The following is a 21,502-nucleotide window of genomic DNA, read 5'->3' as shown; positions in this document are numbered from 1 at the left end:
TATCCTCTTTGTATACACTTCCACTAACAGGGAGCTCACTACCTCCCAGAATGTCTTTAGACATACTTGACTATGCTCCCCCAACCCCCTTGGTCTCTGTGATAGCCCGTGTGCTCTGAACTAGAACTCCCAACTCTGCTAAGTCACAGCTTCCCATCCTACGCTGAGACAGACAGATTTTGGGACCAAGAGGCAACACCTCACCTATATCCAGGTTAAGACCAGCTTTGCAGATGCATGTGTTCAAAGAGAAAAAGGCCAGTGGATTTAGAGTCTTCAGTCATTGTGTGAAAACATCATTGGAGATCTACAGCTCATAGAATTTTAAGACTATGAGCCTGGAAACGATCTTCCTAACATGACCCTTTACTAAATAGTTTCTTCCAAGGGTCTCATAGCACTTTACAAATGAAGTCTATCCAGATGGTCTCAACTATACAGAAGTAGTTTTCTTTGGCCGTGATGTTTGGGAGGATGGGATTATCAGGGTCACTTCACTCTTCCACCCAAACCCTCCAGATCGTCCTCCCTCTCCCCTCCCCAAGTGCCCTACCTCCTGCAGTGGGTACAGAGGTAACCCGGAAGCTCTCCACCTGGGTAGTGGGTGCCTTCCAGCTGACAGTGGCTGAGTTTTCAGTGATGTCTGAGAAAACGAGTTCCTTCGGGGAGGCCATGGCTGTCGAGGAAAGAGCACAGGAGAAACCCAGAAACGGTTACGTATCTTGCTCATCAGCGATCCTTCCCGAATTCCTGATCCATGAGAACTCAGTCCCTAGTTTATGTCCCAGCCAAGCCTTTAGGATGGAGAATGTGGTGATGTGTGATTAAGTTACGACTTGATGGAAACAGTTGTTCTTTCATTCAGGTACAGGGCCCAGAGCTGTAGAGCTGCCATTTGGTTTCATTCAAGAACGTGAGCACCATAGCTGACGTCTAAGGAAGTGAGGGTGAATGAGTGGTTTCACAGCTTGGAATATACCCTCCTTTAAGTTTGGATGTTTAGCATTTTTTCAAATCTTTGCTTTGTAGTTCCTTTCATTAAATGATACCAAGACTTGACAATTGTACAGTTCTTTGCAGTTTATAAGGATTAACCCTCATTTAGAAACCACTGAGGCGTGGTTATAGCCATTTTACAGAGGACTAAACTGAGGCTAAGTTCTCCAATGAACATTCTTGTGATATGACCTTTCTAAGTCCCAGGAGCAGAGCTGAGCACAGCCCTGGGATCTTGGAAATAATGTTCACGTGGAAACTGACCTCGACAAACCCATTCCCAGAACTGGATGGAGGTCCAGAGCCAGAGGAGCAACCTCAGACCTTTCACCAAAACAAACACCCCTTGGATATTGGGTCTACCTGGGGGAAAGCCATGCCTGAGGGACAGTTCCTGCTTCGTAAATGCCAACCCCCCGCAAACCCAGTTTCCTTTGGTTTTTCCCTGTGTATTTTTTGGCTTAGCTTTTTGCCCTCTTCAGCTGACCATGCTTAACCATAGAATTCAGGAAACAATTTTCAGGTCTCCAGGGAGCTCATTTCCTCATCTTTTCCCCTCTGCATCCCACACTGATCGTTAAGTTCTGAAACCCACAGCCCACTTTGGGGAGCTTTTTTTCTCTCTATTTCTGTCTTTTTCTCTCTTCCTACGGCGTTCTCCTGTGACCTGCTAGCCACCCTCAGATTCTGTGGCTGCCTGGGGTTTTGCCCTCTCCTTAGAAAGCTTTGGAAGCCACAGGGGCTCTGGAGCCTGGAAGATCTTGATTGTCCAAATACCACGGAGAGGCTGGGCAACCTGGGGCAGTTCCCTTCACTTCCGAGAGCCTCAGTTGCTCCGTCTCCATTTTTCCAGTGGGAAAACTGGTGCCCACCTTCAGGAATGTTTTGAGGACTAGCAGAGATAATGGATGTGAAACCCTAGCACAGAATCTGGCACACAGTAAGAATTCAGTAAACATGCTGGCCCTCTCTTTTTTTTTTCTTTCCCACGTGATTCTTTTCTCCATGGGCCACCTGAGTTCTGCGGTAGCCCCCAGGAAAGATCTAGATAATCAGAATGAGAAAAAAAACCCGTGGGGTGTGTAGACTCAGGCACTGGGGCTCTCCTTCTTCCAGGCTAGTCCACTCTGACCTTCAATCTGACCGTGAACCTCATTGGGGCAGGTCCTGGCACATCTTAGAAAGTGTATCTTTGTGGCCACAGCTTTCCTCTCTCGATCCCAATTTTCTCATCTGCAAAATGGCAATATTATCTGCCCTGTCTGAAAAACCATAAGAATTAGTAACCTCATCTGTCATGCACTCCTGAGGGATGTGCTTGATGAAGGTGACAGTAGGAAGATAGATAGCCATGTGTCATCTGAAGAATGGCACAGTCGTGGTAGAATTCCAGGGTCAATGGCATTTCTAGGCAACAGACCTTCCTAGGTGTGGAAGACAACTTGTTATTTTAGCGTGGTCCTTCTGCCACAAATAGGGCCTGCAGGTCTCCAGCACCACAGCGGAAGAGATGGTCAATAGGAACCTGAAGGCTGAGCCTCAGAGAACAACTAAATCATACCTATTGAAAAGTTAGGGAGACCCAGGAAAGGCAATGCCTCTCTCTCTCTTTCCAAGCAAACTCTTGGTTTTCAATAAAAATTCCATTAGGAAAACATTTGGAATTGCTAGAAATTCTCAAGGAGGATGAAGAGTACTTCTGTCTGTTCTCTGCATAAAATGTTGCCTCCCCAAATCTGGAGCAAATGTCTTTTTTTTTTTTTTTTTTTGCAATACGCGGGCCTCTCACTGTTGTGGCCTCTCCCATTGCGGAGTACAGGCTTCGGACGTACAGGCTCAGCGGCCATGGTTCACGGGCCCAGCCTCTCCGCGGCATGTGGGATCTTCCCGGACCGGGGCACGAACCTGTATCCCCTGCATCGGCAGGCGGATTCTCAACCACTGCGCCACCAGGGAAGCCCGCAAATGTCTTTAATAATGTGACCATTAACAATCATTTAAAAAATTCTCCCTTCAACATATTTTTATTCAATACTTAATATGTGAATCGTGATAAGCTCAGGGGACGCTTATTGTAGCCAGTGCGATTTAAGAGCAAGGATTTTGGAGTTACACTGACCTGGGTTTGAATTCCATTCTGGCTTTACTAGCTAAAAACACCTGAGCCCCTTAGGTCTCTGTGAAATGGGGCTGAATGTGGCACTTAGACTGTCTGTGTCGCGTGAATCAGTGAGGTAAAATGTGTCAGTTGCCCTGCTGTGTGGCATGAAGTGCACGCTCTGTAATAGATAGTTTACACTTTATGAGAGTCAGAGGCAAAGGCACTAAAGCCTGAAGAGCCTGTTTCACTTAGAAGGGAAGATTGCTGAGCACGTGTCTCTGCAGACCTGCTGACCCGGGTCCCCAGACACGATGCCATTGCAGCTGTGTGGTGTGTGGTTTTAAGTCCATCTGAACTGCAACTGAGCGGGGGGAGCTGGGAGGCTGCCTGGCTGGGAGAAGTGAGGTGGAGTGGGAGGGGGCACATTCTGGGAGTTGGGAGAGGGGCTGCCCCCTTGGCTTTGGGGGTGGAAAGGGTGTATGTTTGGGGGTGGTGATGGGGCAGGTTAAAGAAGCATTTCAGGGTCCTCACTACCCGCGAGGTGAACAACGGGAACCTCCAGAAGAGAATGACAAAGTCCTCTTACTCTGGTTTTGGATTTTGAACTACTTTCTGTCTATTCTGGGGACCGTCCCGATGGTATACAGAGGCATGTTGGCATTTAACTCCCCAGAGGCAAAAGAAGCTCCTGACAATTCTGGGCTTCCCAAAGCGGAGCCCAGGCTACTGTGACGAGGTGGCTCAAACCACGGAGGGGAAGAGGAGCCACTGCAAATGCAGAGATTGACAGAGGGAGAAACAACCCATAATCTAAGGGTCTGTCAGTAGGGGGATAGTTAAATAAATAAGGTATATGGGATTATCTCTGAGATCTATTAATAAGCAAGGAACACACACACACACACACACACTCACACACACACACACACCCCAACATGTGGAAGAGTGGGTATGTTAACCGCCACGCCAAAAGAAAAAGGTGAAAAAAAAAGAGAACATAGACTTATGTCTAATCTTATCTGTTTGTATAGCATATTTCTGCAGTGATTCAGAAGAAAGTGGTAATACTGACTGCTTCTAGATAGAACAGCTGGTGTCAGGGACACAGTAGAATAGAGACTTCACTGTATATCCTTTTATTTTTTTTTTTTTTTTTTTTTTTTGCGGTACGCAGGCCTCTCACTGCTGTGGCCTCTCCCGTTGTGGAGCACAGGCTCCGGACGCACAGGCTCAGCAGCCATGGCTCACGGGCCCAGCCGCTCCGCGGCATATGGGATCCTCCCGGACCGGGGCACGAACCCGCATCCCCTGCATCGGCAGGCGGACTCTCAACCACTGCGCCACCAGGGAGGCCCTATCCTTTTTTTTTAACTTTTGAATTTTGAACCAACTGGGCCATTAAAAAATAAAATGTACATTAAATCACCCAAACATAATATTAGCTAATATTGTTGCAGTGGGCAAGGAAACTAAACACTTGACATTTATGATGTGACATGAACCTCATGGCTGACCTTGGAGTTAAATTCTATTGGCCAGATGAGGGGACTGAGGCTCAGAGGGGAAAGGAGACTTGCTCACGCTCACATAGCTGGGAAGAGGTAGAACAGGGATCCGGCTCCAGGGGATCTGCCCAGAGGCTGCAGGCTTAACCATTCAGCTACACTGCTTCTACGCATGCTCCCTGGCGCTGGGGCACTCAGGGCTGCCAGCTCATGCTCAGGGAGTGAGAGGAGAACCTGCGGCAGCTTTTACAGGGAAAAAGAGGAACAGAGAGAAGGGTTTACAAGGAGAAAGAATGAAAACACAAAAGGGAAACTTTACGAAGCTGATGAGGTCAATTGGAAACGTCTGCTGTGATCAAGAGTCACCTCTCCCGTCCCTGCCAAGTACCGGAGCACACGTGTGTACACGCATACACCGACGCACACACTTCTCTCCGGCTGTGAGACACAAGGCCCCAGAGAAAAAAATCAAAGAAAGGGCAATCCTAGAGGGCCTTTTCTTTTCTCTTGTTCTTAGGGAAAAAAAAAAAAACCTCATGATTATTCGTTTTCATTTTTGCTTTAGAACTGCGGAGCCTCTAGAAAAAAAAAAAAGATCAGCAAAACAAAACCAGTGATCAGAAGTAAACTTTGAAAAGCAGTGTTTATAAACCAAGGTCAGAATCAGGCTCTGCCTCTGATCTGAAGTTGTTTTATGGGAAGCCACAGGGAAGAGGAGACAAGGACCCACGTCCCTGGGATAGGGTCTGTGTTAATAAGAAACAGCGTATTTCTTCTGGCTGAATTGCTCCACGTCTACAAATACTGAGTATGATTTCTACAGGTGCCTTCTCAGAGCTCATTAGGTCCTGAAATTTGGCATCAAAAAATACTCATCTCTGGACAAAGGGAAGGTTTTGGCTAGTGTTATGCTCTTTGCCTGTCAGAGATGGCAAGTGTGTATATTCGTTGGTTATCTGTCACCTAGCCCACTTATATTTAATAATATTAAAATAACTTGGCATTTCGGTTCTACCCCAAATCTGGCTGCGTGACCTTAGGCAGATCACTTCACCTTTTTGGGCCACAGGTTCTTCATGCACAAACAGAAGAGTCTGGGCTACAACCTTTCTCAGGTCCCTTCTACCTCTGCCTGTGGTTCTGTGATTCTTTCCCCTAGTTCCTCTGAAGCAGTGGTCTCTAGCAAATGCTCCATTTCTGTACCTGCCTCAGTTTCCTGAAGGAATCCACCCTACCTGTTGAAGGTCATTCCTCTTCTCTTTAAAGAGCCATATTAGTCTTAGTATTATCATTATAAACAGTCATGTTATAACCATCTTTTTTCGTTCTCCTTGAAACAACTCATATTGAAAAGGATTTTCATTTCTCCCTCCAGTGCCATTTAGAGTTGCTATGAGTATCAAATAAAATGACTGAGCCTCATGAAGAGCAAGCAGCCTGCCAACCTTGCCAGACTCCTCTTTTTTCCTTCTTGATCAGGGTACTGACCATTCCACACAGAGCATTTTATAAGTATTCATCTTTATAAGTGGAGGTACCACTTCTTCATCATTACCTGCATAGTTTGAACATTTGACCAAAGAACAAGGAAGTCTATCTCTGGATAAAACATGATAATAGATAGAAGGAAGGGCCTTTGGAATTAAAAAAAAAAGCAATGATTGTAATGACTGTCTTAATGACAATAATAAAAATGTTAATAGCTCTCATTTGCGCAGCCCTTGCTGTGTGCCAGGGCCTCTGTATTGGCTTTCCTTGAATTATCTCATTTAATCCTCACAACACTATTAAGTGGCATCATACTTTTTGCGTAAAGACTTAGCCATGGTCACCTAGTCTGTACTCAGGAGTCAGGATTCAAACACAAGCTTATCTGCATCCGAAGCTCTTGTCATTTCCCAGCCCTGTGAGAAGAGGAACAGAGACCTTTTCTCTATTCTCTCCCATTTGTATACGGTACCTGTTGTTGCTATGGCACTGACTGGCTGGGATCGCCTTCCACTGCTTATTCCATAGAGTTCAATTTCGTATTCAGTGGCCTCTCTGAGACCTGTTATGTCCCTGGTACGTTCGGGGGCAAGTAGGGTTATTTCCAGTGGTTCAGACTGCTTTTTGGTATCTCTGATTTTGAGAACAAAGCTGTCGAAGACCCCTTCATCAGCTGTCCAGGACAGACGGAAACCGTCTGGGGTGGCATCTGAAACCAGAAGGTTGTCAACTTCTGGCTCGGCTTCTAGAGGGGGAGAAAATGGTGGAAGGAGGAGAGAGAATATCATCCAGCAGCCCGTGCAGTCTTCTCTCCAGTGGGGCTATCAATATGGAGTGACGCCCCAGCTCTCAGAGCTAGAAGTGTCCTGAGATACCAAAAATAAAATTATCCAACACGAACATGTCTAGTAGATCTAGGAGAGGGGAAGGATGGAGTTGACACATTCAATACAAGCCAAGTGGGTGATTGCATGTGTGAGTTTTGTCTAAAAGCAATTCTGTTAAATCCACATCTGGACTCAGCAGTGGCCCCTCCCATGCATTATTAAACAAGTTCAAAGTCAGTAACTTGTTTACATTTACTCTCTGTCCGCCAGTGGCTGAGTGCCCATGCTCTGTGAGACCTTCTTCCTTTCTTTTTGAAAAGACACATAAACCAGCATTAATGATCTGTAGAGCTGCCCGTGATGATACTACTGATTATATTTCCCTTGATCCTGAGGAAAATGGCTTTAAAAATGTTATAAACGTTATGTTCTTTTTGGTCTTTTTCTTGGAGCTGCTTTACTAAAGAAGGCTCCTACCCTTGACTGGCCTGCTTTGCGTTAACCATTCAGTAAGTGTTCAGATGGTAGAACTAAGACTTGGAACCTCTTGTGCTACATACGTCAGACCCAAGGTATCATCTTGGATTGCCTTAACTAGACAAAACTCAATGTCAAGGTAAATTTAGAACTGAGTTTCCCAAAGTATACTTAGAGCAAACTATTCCTGTTTGATCATAATCCATTGTAAAATAAGTTTGGGAAACATTGCCTGGGTAAGTCCCTCTTGGAGAGAAGCATGCACATTAGAATGTTCTCTAAAGCCTTGTGGTCAAGGATCCTGTTAAACTATGTTTAACTCGGTGTTTCCAAAACTTATTTGAACATGGAACTTCTTCACTAAGTAGTACCTTTGAATATGGAGTTAGTAATCTCTAGAAAGACTTTGGGAAATACAGATTGCGGACTGTTAAAGTTGTTCATGCTATATTTCTCTAGGAATTATTAGTGTTGAGAAAATTATAGATTTAGTCTGTGCTGAAGAATCTCGATGATATTAGTGTTTACCAGTATAAGTTCACAGTTGGTTTTCCAATGACAAGCCCACCTGGGAAGTTTGTCAAGATCACAGTTGAGGCTTTGAGGTGACAAACGTAGTAAATAAGTTTTTGAAATATACTCATTGGTATATTTCTTTTGAGAAGGCTGAAATGTAGCTGGGGACCAGCCATGATGAACACAGAGGAGGGTGACGTGGAGTAAGCACACAAGAGCTACAGACAAGACATGGCCTAAAGGATTTGGGGTGCCTAGTGGAAACATTTCGACCTTCTCTATCTGGAGTGGGAGAAGGGGAGTGCTTGTTAGAGACATAAGACAAGAGAAAGTGTTGGGGGGGGTGACATAAAGAACAGGCCACATCTATGGATTAAGTAGGGAACATGGACAGGGGTGTTAAAACCGTGGTGATCTCGTAGATGGATTACATGGAAGGGAACCAGGAAGAGGAGAAAATGGCTCACTTGAGCCAAAATACCTGTAACAGTCTCAGCCCTCAAGGGCTTGGTTTGGTGCCCTTGGGTGAAGCCAGAGACCATGACCTCATAGCCAATGCCGGTTATGAGGCCTCTAAGCTCCAGCTTCCTCTGGGTTCCTGAAAGTGTGAATTCCTGGGGGTCCAGCAGCTTCCCAGAATCCACCACCGTTACTAGGAAGCTGTCAAAGGCATTCTCCGATGCCATCCAGGAAACTGTGAACCCGTAGGGATTAATGTCGGAAATGGTTAGGTTTTCCAGAAGGGGCAGGGCCTCTGAAAGAAGGGAGGGGTGAAAATAACTCAGGTTAGCAGCACTGACTCTGCTGAGAAAGCACAAGCCTCCACGAACACTGATAGATACCCAATGAATCATTAAACATGTTATATACTCAGAAAGTACATATTTCGTAAGAGTTTATTGGGTGCCAGATGATGTCTTGTGTAAATCTCTCAACAAGCTTATGAGATAGATGTTATTCCCATTATACAGGTACTAAAACTGAGCTTCAAAGACGTTGATTGACTTGGCCAAAGTCACAGAGCCTAGTATGTGAGAGAGCAAGGTTTTAGCTGGGTCTGACTCCAAAGGCCATGAATTTTTCCCGATAAAATCAAATATCTTGTGTTGGGTTTGGACTCCTTTGTCTATTTCCCACTAACTTGTAGTCTTGAAGGAAATCAGCTTTTTTATTTTATTTTTTAAAGTATACTTCCTTTTTGGTATACTTCATATGTTTCTATTCCACTCCTAGTTCCTATTTTGAATTAAGTTGAATAGGCCAGTTAGTGACATACATCCTCACCAGCTGAGATAAAGGGATGAGGTAAGATTTTTCATGTGTCCGAATGTAACCACTTATGATCATGGCCCAGTAAGGAATACTAAGATTTGCTAATTCTCTTGCTGTTTATTTTCCTGGATAAAGTTAGGCTCTTCAGTAAGTTCTGTGACTATTTGTTCATTCGTTCACCAGACATCTGTGTCTCAGGCACTCTTATTTCATAGGTGCCAAGGGATTCCCCAGAGGAATGACCTTATATCAGCTTGGTTTCTGTCAGTACTTCCCAACTGACAAGGCTTCACATCCATCATCCTATTGAGTCCTCACAATGACACTGTAAGTAGATATTACTACCCCCTCTTCTCCCCCATGGCAGCAAAGGAAGTAGAGAGGTCAATGATTTATCCAAGGTCACATATCCACTAGGCGGCTGAGCTGGGATCCAACCCAGATCATCTGACTCCGGGTTCAATGTTCTTTCCACACCCTAAGCCAAAGTCTAATAATTAGTCAACCCCATGGGTGCTGGCAAGACCTGAGGCATAAGCAGAGTTAGTGGAGAAGGTCCAGTGGCTCCCCTCTCATAAAACACAGTCATGGTGAATGTGTTTATTTTTCATCAAAGTGGGCATGGGGATGGGAATTCCATGGCCAAGGCTGCTTTAGCCGCATCTAGGTTAGAGCCTGCTTTTTCACTGAAGCTAAATGGAAGCATTCAAAGAGATAAATGACCTTACACTAATGCCCAGAGTCTAATCCATGGAATGTAAAGAAAAATGTTTAAAAAGAGATGTTTGGTGACTGAAAGAACGAGTGAATGAATGCCCTAACCCCCTAAGCAGAAATTTAAATTTTGCTGTGGCTTGGATTTCCTGTACTTATTTTGAACCACTTGGTGTTTGTCTTGAAGTTTTTTTTTTTTTAACCAAATAAAGATCTCCCCCAAATCATAACTCTATCAAAGACAAAGATGAAATCACATATACTGTGCAAACAGGCCTCTGTCTGCAAGGCAAGGGTTTCAAATTCTGTTGCGGAGCTTTGTTTAGATAAGTGGCGCCTTTCTCTGATAACTGGCCTCCTTGCACTTCCATGCCATCAAAGCAGAGAATTCTGATGAAAAGGAGGGCGTTCAGGCTAATTAGTCCATCAAGGGCTTGTTATTTATAGTCCCTTATGTTCAGTTTTTTTTTTTTTTCTTTTCTCTTTTTAAAATATGCTTCTTTTAAAATGCGGAGTCTTTTCACATCAAGGATTAGCTGAGACAATGCTGTAACTGGATCTAGGCTTCCCAAGAGCAGCCTCCCTTTCTTCTCTCTGTTCTGTGGGAGGTCCTGCAAGAGGCTACAACTAAGAGCCTGATGGGATCTGTGGCCGGCCATGCTTCCCCTCCTGGGCAGTGAGGTTCTTAGTCATGGCTACTCCTCGGCTCACCCCACTAAGGAATTACTTGTTCTGCATCTGAAGACTGAACAATTGAATTCACATTAGCTAACTGGACAGAAAGCATAACTACTCTCTGATCTTACATGAAAACATGTAGTGTTCTCTTAAAAATAATAGGAAAGTCATGATTGCAGAGGTCTGTTGTTTCCATCTAGGCTGTTGCTTTTTTCTTTCTTTCTTTCTGTTCTTTTCGTTTTTTTTTTTCTTATTGCTTATTTTTAAGAATGCTACTTTCCTCATATTGTTGGAAGATAGAGGAAAGGACCCAGCAACTGTAAAATGCCTCCGGGATGCCAGGCAGTTAAATTGAACCACATCCATTTAATCCCTGAGAAAAGGCTGCCAGAGGTGCCTGTGAATTGAATATTTTCTCTTCATACATAAAGGAGTGGGGTTCAGAGAAGTTAAGAACTGGCCAAGGTTATATAGCTAAAAAGATGTGGGAGAGGATTAGAAACGACATAGCCTGATCTCAAGATCCCCACTGTTCTAGGAAATCATGCTGCCTCTAGTTAAATATGTAATTGAACTTATTAATGTATTTTACTTATATAGATAAATAGCAATTTATAGCAATTCAGACCTCAAGAGGGGCCTGGTTTAAAGTGAAAATCAGCCAGCAAAGATGGTCTCCTAAAAATTATCATTAGTGGAAGGCAAGAGACTTGTAAATATTTTCTGAGGCTTTTCAGGCTAGAGATTTGGTAAATTGACACCATTTGCAGCCTTTGCCATGGATTTAGGATAATTTCAGGAAAGGAAATAGAAAACCACTTGTTTTTGTAATTCAAAGAGAAGTAAGAAGTCGAGTTTAATGAATGGTTACGGTTTAATTAAAATTGAGATTTATTTGCTATCTTAGATTGAACCTTCATTAACCTGTTGTAGATTTCAATCTTAAGAAGTAACTTTTTTAGAAGAAAAAGATAAATTATTTTATTTCTGGGGCAGGTAGTTCATGGGCTGCTTTACCTGTCATGACTTATGGACAAAATCCTGCCTTGGGCCATTTCTAACTTAGAACTCACTCTTCAGCCAGAATCTCCAAACCGTGAATCAGACAGCCTATAAAACTGGGCACAGAATTCCCTGGCAGTTTTATACAACTGTTGAGTCTACGGGCTCCATTTCCTAAGAGTGGCTGTGAAAGGTCTCTCTTTGCAAGAGTATTTGCTTTCTTTTCATGTAGAAGTTTACATATGGAATGAAGACTATATTTGGGGTTGAATTTCCCTTTAGAATGCCTATCCTCTTTCTTTCTTTTCCCCATTTTAGAATTCTGAACAGACAAGCGAGAACCTTTGAATGAGTACCTGTCACGACAAAGGCAGTGAGGGGTCGGGCGGGGTCCCCAGCCCAGGTGGTCCCTGCCACACTAACGTCATAGCCAGTGTTCTCCACCAAGCCTGTGATGTGAGCGTGCTGTGCGTCTCCTGAGACTGTGAACTGCTGGGGCTCCTGCAGCGAGGGAGAAATCCTAACACTGATAACAATCTTTGCAAAAGGCCCGGCTTGAGTGGTCCATGACACGTTGAAGCTGTCAGGGGTAAATATTGCTAAGGATTAGCGTGCCCAACAGTGGCTCTGGCTCTGAGGGAAAGGAACATGGGCAGAGAGAAAGAGAGACACATTATGAGAGGAAGCAGAGGATTTCTACAGGACGTAGTCATAGAATATGAACGTATCAGTCCCTCCAGATATTTGCAGAAAGGTAGTGTATTAGGCTGTGTCCACACCTGCGCTGGTTATAATATTAGAAAATATATTGCTTTCTCTGCAGGTGTGGACTTGCATTTTTTTTTTTTTTTAAAGAGAGACGTGACCACTTGCTGGTCATGTATGAAGAAAAGTGAAGAAGCCATTACAGCAGTAGGTGAACTATTGTAAAGATGTATTAAGAGTACATTTTCTAAGGTTTGGGATGGGACACTAGCTCTGTAAGATGTTCCAAGAAAAGATAGCTTCACATTATATTGAATATTATATCTCACCCTAGAGGTTCACGAAGCATACTAGCATTTTAAAGGCCTCAGAATGCTGGTTCTGTAAAGAAACCTACTTAATTTTGTTTAGCCCAGCACTTCATAAATTTATCAATGGATACCTTTTCTGAGGAATATTCTCTGAACATCTCAAGTTGCTGGTGTGCCACTGAGCATGCCTTAGAAAATACTACTTTGGAGTTTCCCGATTTAGTCTTCTATGATCTATTTGGATTGTAGAAATTAAAGGTTAATATCCACAGAAGAGAAATTCTTTGTAGTAGTCAAAAACCCAAATGTATGCACCATAGGAAAATCTATATCTCACTCTAAACACTATAAAGGTGAAAATGTCCTCTATTTAAAAATTCCTGGTCTATGTAAAAGTTAAAGGAAAACTTGAAGTTAGACTTTGCATTTTCTGATTATGAAATTCACTTATTGGATCATTTGGAAAGATGGATGGTTCCCCTGAGGTTAAGTTTCTCTTGTCCCTTAAAATCTGGATAATCAGTGATGAGAACAACTCATTTTTAATGTAGGGGCCTATACTGCTAGTTTCAACTGGGACGTATATGGTCTGGCCACCTAAATGCACATTTATCAAATAATACTAACATTAAAATAAGTTCAACCCAGACTGTATTTTAGAGAGAGGCGACCGTCCTGGAGGATTGAGATACTAGGATCAGGATTTGGGGTTGGGAAGAAGCAGACTCTTTCTTCCAAGGACTTGGGTGTTGTTTTGCTGCAGCTCCAGTATTTGGAGGAAGGAAGGAGCTCATCTGGATAAACTGTAACTGGACAACTGCACAGCATAACTCAATGCCATAAAGTCTCTAAGGACAAATGAATCTGGCTCAGAAGCAGAGGATAGCCGTAAGGAATGGCATGGGATTTCCTCCTTAGCAATTAGTTTGAGAAGCTAATGATGCTATAATTTTCAGGTAACAGCATTGGCAAATTACCTCAACCACAGAAAAAGTGAAATCCTTCAAATGGGACTCTGTCTGCTTTTTCCTTATATTTTGCTGTGGAAGGAATCTCCCGAATTAAGGACGCATGGTAGGACTCTTTTCATGCTACCAGAGACTGGCACTGCCAAAACCCAATAAGACCTAGGTTTTCAAGGTCAGCTTAACCTCTAGCTGTCTCCCAAAGGATGCAACCAAGCTGAAAAGCGAGATGCAAGAAGAAAACTCAGAGAATGGTAGTTAGGGTCCGGTCAGTGTTGCATGCAAGCTAGGGATGTTTTTCTTTTACCACTTCTAACCCTTTGAAACAATTTCTTGACATGTTGTCTGCTTCCAGGAAAGACAGACATTTTCAAAAACTTAATACTCTGAATGCTCACCACATGCACCAAGATGTGAACAAGATGATAGATGAAAGGAAGACTCTGACACTTTGTGACAGATGTCATTGGATGACAAAACATGCTTGATAGAGTAAATGTCAAAAAAGAGCAGTCTGTAGGGAATGCAGACAAATAAAAGTCTCAAGAACAAGATGAGACCACTAGGTCCTCTCGTGTGGGACTTGGGCTGTGCTTTGGGGTCTTTTTCTCTGCATGCTAGTGACACTACTTTTAAAATCTTGGTGGAAAAAAAAAATAAAAAAATAAAATCTTGGTGGAGAGAAAGAGAATGTAGATCGTTCTGACTGAGGAAAACAACAATGGCATGCGCACACCCCTTTGAATAAGACATGGGCAAACTTTGATTAGAAGGACCACAGGCAGACAATAATGGGAACTGGAAAAGATTATTCAAGATCAGATGAAAGGATGGTTTGGAAATTCAACCAAAGCACATCAGGTTAACTCTATACAAACAAACAGAGCAACTCCAGATGTGAGTGGGTATTTAGAAAAAAGAGGTTGACACAGAAGTTCCTTAATTTGGGGTGAGAATTTTTCTTTTTAAAGTTTTAAAGCTCTGATTTGGATGTCTCTCTCAAATTTGAGAAGGATCTGGAGGGACCAGGAGGGTGAAAAATGGGTAGAGGTTGATTTTTTGGGAATGCTCTTCAGGGGAAGTTCAAGGGAGAGTGAAGAACCCATCGTGGGAAATACCTGTGGTTGCTTGGACCATCAGGGTCTGAGCACACTGCCTGCCAATCAGCCCGTGAAGGTGGACAGTGTAATCAGAAGAAGCTTTGAGGTTGGCAATGACAAAGCTGCGAGACGCCACAGGCACAGAACGTACCACCATTTCCTGGAGGTGGTCAGAATTCCTAACTTCTATAAGAAAGCTATCAAAGGCAGACTCCTGAGCTATCCATGAGATGGACACACTGCCCGAGGTCACATTTGAGACAGGCAGCTAAGGAGAGGTTCAGCTACTAAAGCAAGAAGAAAAAAATACGAAAGTGTGTCAATTCAAAACACTATTAGAGGGACTTCCCTGGTGGTGCAGTGATTAAGAATCTGCCTGCCAATCCAGGGGAACAAGGGTTCAAGCTCTGGTCCGGGAAGATCCCACATGCCACGGAGCAACTAAGCCCGTGTGCCACAACTACTGATCCTATGCTCTAGGGTCCATGAGCCACAACTACTGAAACCTGCATGCCTAGAGCCCGTGCTCCTCAACAAGAGAAGCCACCGCAATGAGAAGCCCTTGCACTGCATTGAAGATGCAACGCAGCCAAAAAAAAAAAAAAAAACCAAAACAAACAAAAAACCACTATTAGAGGGTCAAAATCAAAACATGTAAGACTAAATCCATAAAGTTTTAGCCTTAACCCTCTGGTAAAGACACTTGCATTTTTTTGAAAACCAACTTGAGCCATGAGGAAGAAATATATGTGTTTGACTAATTTCCCTAGGTTTTGGTATACTTTCATCTGGCTGGGATGAGAACTAGGTATTGCTGGCTCACAGCTTTTCCTGTGGTCCACGCTGATAACACTTTGTAGACTCATGTAGAATGAGGACAGACTCTCCCTCAGCTGTGAGTGACTTAAATGATAGATGCTTTTTTTTTTTTTTTTTTTTTTTTTGCGATACGCGGGCCTCTCACTGTTGTGGCCTCTCCCGTTGCGGAGCACAGGCTCCGGACGCGCAGGCTCAGTGGCCATGGTTCATGGGCCCAGCCGCTCCGCGGCATGTGGGATCTTCCCGGACCGGGGCACGAACCCGTGTCCCCTGAATCGGCAAGCGGACTCTCAACCACTGTGCCACCAGGGAAGCCCGATAGATGCTTTTGATACTACAATGTTAACCCTTTTCTTGAATTCCCCTAGAATATGGAACCCCTTTTTGTGATCAAGAAGAAAAGACTCTCCTGTGCTTACTCCACAGATAACTTTAAATTTCAGTTTGTGATGTCTAACTTTATCTCTCAAGAGAAGGCATTGTCCAAAATGTGCTAAGAATGCTATTTTGAATGGACAAGGCTCTCCTTTCTGAATTCACATAGAATTCTCTTTTGCTGCATTCCAGAGAGCATTTCCCATAGCGTGTATGTCACAGATACTGCGGATTTAGTGAAAGCAGTTCACTCTTTTGTTGACCAAGTTCCTTAGTTAACTCTACTTTTATTTTTGCCATCTACCATTCACTGTTCTGGAAGCAAGCCGGCATGTTCTGGTCTTTTCTCCTAGAGGTGGCATTGGAATTGGAGTGGTCTGAATGGCATGACTTCCTCGTGCACTCATGTGATGAGTAATCTTTGCTCTTCCTCATCACTTGCCCAATTCAGTTTCATTAAATCATTGGAATATTTGGGTATTAGGAAGTCAAAGGCACTAGGAAAAGGCAAAGACAGTTGGATAACACACAATATAATTTTTAAGACCTCTCTGACCAATATAGACGTCTTTCCAAGTCAGGGACATCTCTCCTCATGGCTTTTTGGCTACTGATGAGGAGAATTCTTTTCTCCAGATTCAACTTGGAATTCTGGACCAAACTACATTTTATGCTGCAAATGTCCTGGTCAGGGATAAATTAGGAAAGTCCCCATTTGGGCTGCTGCTGGAAGAGAGTTATGTTAAATAGCGCTCCAGCCTAGTGTCACGCAACAGTTAGTGCCCTGTGGCCTGTGCTTCAATGGGCAGGAAGGAGCGGCTTTGCCCTGCAAAAAAGGTTCTGGAGAGAGGGTGTTAGGAGCGGGCGAATGTGCATGTACCTGTGGTGACCGTGGCACTGATGGTTTTGATCCGGATGCCGGGAGTGTGTCCAGAGAGGTAGACAATAAAATCATTACTAGGGCGGAGCCCTGAGATGTGAGCAGTTCGTTCAGCACCAGAGATGTTATATTCCATTGTTTCCAGGAACCTATTGGAATCAATAATTTCAATGGTAAAGGTCTTGAAGGCCCCATCGGTAGCTGTCCAGGAGAGATTGAAGCTCTCAGGAGTGATGTCGGAAACATTTAAGTTTCCAATTTCAGGTTCTCCGGCTGAAAAAGGAGGGGTAGGAGAGAAGAAACAAATAAATCTGAGTTAATCATTGCGTTTGGGTTTGAAGACTGCAGTTGTTAACAGAACCATAGCCAGCTAGAAAGATCCGACAGTTCAGGCTTAGGGTGACATGAAGAGATGTTACCAGTCAGTGCCAATGGGAGAGAAAAAGGGGATCTATTAAAAGAAAAATACAAAAAGGAAGGTATGGCAATTAGATCTCCCTGCTCTGGAGCTGCCACACAAGATCAGGGTCTGGCCGAGATCTGGCGTGTGTGAGGAGACCGGCCCAGTGACGGCAGCAGGACCTGTTCTGTTGAAGCCCAGATGCTTCTGGGAGCCACACCTCAGGGATGCTGGCCATCGGTCAAAAGATACGAGCGCTGGCGGCTTCTAGTCTCTTCAACTGCACTCAGGAGACCACGAGTACTTGGCTCCAGCCGGCAGACATCCTTTGCCTTGAGGGACCTCCCATCTGTTCAGATGACGACTAAATAATTCTGACGCCATTACCCTCCCAAGGTGGTACCTTGAGGCTTCTGATTTTGTGACTTAAAGGGAATTGGCAATTTGTCAGTGTAATTCTTGGTATTTTCATCATACTTCTGACAAGGGCCAGCTGTTCTCATATTCTGCTAAAATAGCTTGTCTTTTCTTAACTGCTTCTACATGGGCCAAGAAAGCTAGTATTGCATTGCCAACCAAGAGAACTGAGCCAGGACAAGGCCATCAGGGAACCCTGTTTGGCCAAGAAGTAACATTTTGTCTCAGAGATGACCCTACCAGTGGTTCTCCGAGCGACAGGAATAAAACGTGCAGAGGGCAGGCAGAAGCAAGATTTGAAAAGCTAGTATTGTCTCTCTAGCCAGGCAGGAGAAAGACTTCACATCCCAAGAGATCTGGTGAAACGCAGGTCAGATGGAATTATGGCCCTTCTTCCCCACAGACCAACTTGTCAGGAGCAAGAATGTTGCTATCCTTATAAAGAAAAAGAAAACATATAAAAATACTAAGAACACCCAAACCGCAAGATCTTCAGGAAAGATCAAAAGTGGTGGGTGATTTCTTTGCCTTCTGAGAAGGGATTGTTTATGGATGTTAGATAAAAGAGCCCTGAGTCCATCCAGGGCAGCCTCAGCTGCAATTTTTAGGCATTTCAGGGTCACCATTCATGCAGCAGTTGTCTGTGCTGTGTGCTTATCTCAGCGAGAGTTACTGAAATGATTGAGGCTAAAATGCAGAGCTACGTTTTTGCTAGAATCCACTAGGACACACAGGTTTGCAGAAAAGTTTAGCAATCATTACAGGAAATCATTATAGGAAATCATTATAGGAAAACGGGGCAGGCATATGCAAAACCAAACCTGACAGCCTCTGTTCAATTTCACACCAGTGGAGGCACATGGGAAGATGAAACACAGAAACCAGTGCTGGGGAGGGCTGGGCTCTTGCGCAGGCTGCAGGGAAACACTGAATGCCCTGTCACTGGAGCAGAGTGATGAGTAAACTATAATGCGCCCTCCTGGGTCCGGGCTGAGAGTGTGCCATGCAAAGGCCGACAGTCCAGGGAGCAATTCTCGATTAAAAGAACAAAAAGGGCATCAGATCTTTGACATTCAGAGCCCGGGACATTCTTTGTTTCAGATGCTGCTGTGTGTACTTCTGCTAATGAATGGCTTGTTCTTTGGTACTGTCTCCAGTCATAATTGTGTGATGTTTTGTTTTTTTTCTTTTTTGTTCTAGCTATTTGCTAATTTGATGTTCTAACAGTGACTGAGTATCTGAGAGAATTGCCCGGAGGAGGAGGGTAATTCAGTTCTCTTATTATACTCCGTGCATTTTAAAGAAACATTTAAATTAAAACATTTCTTTTAAATGCAAGAACCACATGCCCATAGCCTTGAGGGATCTGGGATAGTAAAGCACCATTTGCAACTAGCAAAAAGCCTCTCTGAGGTAAATAATCTGCGCTCCACCAGAACTCACACATCGGAAGGGTCGGCTTTTAGTTATAGCCAAGCACTGGAGAAAAGAGTTAAGGCCATCAGGCTGTCTCGTGAAATGGAAAGCCATCCTTTAGCAGAGATGTAGTTATAGGATTGGATAGGTAAGGTCTGGGAGAGGCTAGAGGCTAGAGGTCAGAAAAGGTAGCACCTGCACGTTCATTCTTGAGATGTCAAAGGCATCTGGACCAAGGCACAGCCCCTAGGGAGGTGTGTGAGCATGCAAGTTCAGTAGCCGACGGGCACATGGAAAGGATTTAGATATGGACAGAAGCTGGCTCCCCACACGCCTCTTGGAGAGAAAGCATCATGGACAGGGAGAGGAAGGTACCTGTGGAGGCCTCAGCAGAGAGCACTGGTGTTCTATAGCCCCGGATCACCCCGTAGATGGTGACTGTATAAGGGGTGGCGGCCTTGAGGCCCTGGATGTCCACAGCCCGCAGGCTGCCGGGCACCGTGAGGTTCTGAGCTGCCTCCACCCTGTTGGCCTCCTGCACCTGAATGACAAAGTGCTCATAGGCATGGTCAGCTGTGGTCCAGTTGAGTTTGAGGCCATCCCAGCCAGCCTCGGTCACGGCTAAGTGTCCCAGCTGGGGGAGCTCCGCTGAAGAAGGACAGAGAGGAATTTGTCAGTGCTGCAAACGGAAAGCGAAGAAACCGAACGTCCCACAGCCCAGCTCTAGGGAAGAGAGAAAGGGGCAAGAGAGTTTCTTGTGTTTGTGTGTGTGGTCATTCTTGGTCTCGGGGAGCTTCCCGTTTGAACTGTGGTAATCTGGCCACAGCTTTCTTCAGGAGTTGAAGATGGTCAGAAAGGAGAATATCTACACTGTTCATCCTTGAGATGGCAATGCCGTCACGACCGCTGACAACCCACTGCTGGGAGGTCTCTGAGGATCATGCATGACTAGCACCCTAAAGGCCCATGGAAAATGTGGGATTGTGGGTCAGGGTAAGAGAAGTAGGAGTTGGTTACAAGGACAGGCTTTGGAGGCAGATGGGCCTTGGTTAGAATTCCAGCCCCGATGTTTGCTAGCTGCGTAATCTTGGGCACGTCACCCAGGTCATCTCTGAGCCTTGTGCCCCTCATCTTCAACTGGAGCTGACAGCACCATTTCATTGGAATGTGTGATGATTGGATGATAATATTTATAAACCTCTGAGTTTAGACCTGACACATACCTGACATCACACCTGATACGTAGTGAGGACCTGGTAAATGGCAGCCTAACAGATACACAGCTGTTCCTTGGTACTCTTGGGGGATGGGTTCCAGGACCCCCATAGATAACAAGCTGAGGATGCACATAAAATGGTGTAGTATTTGCGTATCACCTATGCACATCCTCCTGTATACTCTACAAAATCATCTCTAGATCACCTGTAATACCTAATGCAATGCAAATGCTATGTGTGTGGTTACCAGCACGTGGCAAATTCAAGTTTTGCCTTTTGGAACTTCCTGGAATTTTTGTCCCTCATAGTTTCTATCCTCAGTGGGTTGGCTCCGAGAATGCAGAGCTGTGTATCACTGTTTCGACGTTTCTCCTTGGAACTTCTTGGTCACGTGGGAGAGAATTACCTGCTTCGTCTCATTACTGGGCTTTGGGAGATCATCCCATTGCTGGCCACAGGCTGTCTGACTGGGTGTATAAAGCATGTGCTGAATCAGGTTTGGACAAGTCCAATGTTTTATCTTTGGACTTTTCTCATCCTTCAGAGATCAAAGTTTCCGTACGGTACTGGATTCTTGGCTTCGCATTTTCCCTCCCCCCTTCTCCTGATAGCACTTTGTGTCTGATTGAAGAATGTCTGCATCACAGACAAGGCCGTTGGTGCCTACTCTTCATTAAAAGTGATTATGTTTTGCTCAGCAGCTGGTGCAGAGCAGGGCCCACTATTCATTTCTCTACAAGGTAGGATGGAAATTTAATGTAGTCATTGCTGGTTTAGGAAGTTTGGGTTCCGGATATGGAAACACTCACTACTTAGTGGAATACTGCTCAGGGTTAAGTGCAATCTCGCAGCCTCTCTTTTTAAGGCTGAAGTGGCCATGGATGTGAAGTCAGAAAAGAAAATATCTGCAAGATTTCCCCCAGAAAGAGTATGAGATATTCCAGGATTCAGTGCACAAGGAGAGTCTGGGCACACTTGACCTTTTAGAGGGGCTGTATTCAAACTGTAGAACTGGTCCTTTTATGGAAGAACTGGGTTGGGGACATGGGTATGGGCAGCCCTCTCCTCCTTCCCAGCTCACCAAGAATAGCTGTTCATTTATCTGTCCTATAGTGGGGCTCCTTGTAAGATTTCACGTGCAAAAGGAATTTGCTGCTAAAAACAAAAAGTTTACAAACTACAGATGCGGATCATTAGCATCCTGCTCCCAGATCCCACGTGTCTCAAAGGCCCCTTTTGCTCTTGTTTGGTTTGACAATATTCTGGGAAACACAGGCCATTGATAATTTGGCCGGTTTAGGTGTATTGCAACATTACTTTT

The 21,502-nt window shown here is 44.4% G+C and overlaps 1 protein-coding gene across 5 annotated transcripts in view; it reads right to left on the bottom strand.

Annotated features, from left to right (window-relative positions):
* Positions 1–21,502, bottom strand: part of TNC (tenascin C) — a 94,673-nt gene that overhangs the window by 19,311 nt on the left and 53,860 nt on the right. For 2 of the 5 annotated variants that reach the window (XM_082617862.1, XM_082617864.1), the window contains 5 exons: positions 19,340–19,612; positions 16,732–17,004; positions 8,392–8,664; positions 6,563–6,835; positions 554–676 (listed from right to left, as the gene is read on the bottom strand). In XM_082617862.1, the coding sequence (XP_082473988.1) occupies positions 554–676; positions 6,563–6,835; positions 8,392–8,664; positions 16,732–17,004; positions 19,340–19,612 (1,215 nt within the window). The remainder of the gene's footprint in view (positions 1–553; positions 677–6,562; positions 6,836–8,391; positions 8,665–16,731; positions 17,005–19,339; positions 19,613–21,502) is intronic. The other 3 variants (XM_082617865.1, XM_082617863.1, XM_082617866.1) reach the window with 2 other exon arrangements.

This window comes from Mesoplodon mirus, assembly GCF_964341445.2.
Source record: "Mesoplodon mirus genome assembly, chromosome: 1".
NCBI classification, from domain to species: domain Eukaryota; kingdom Metazoa; phylum Chordata; class Mammalia; order Artiodactyla; family Ziphiidae; genus Mesoplodon; species Mesoplodon mirus.
The sequence above is the reverse complement of the archived record's forward strand: the minus strand, read 5'-3'. Positions and strand labels throughout refer to the sequence as shown.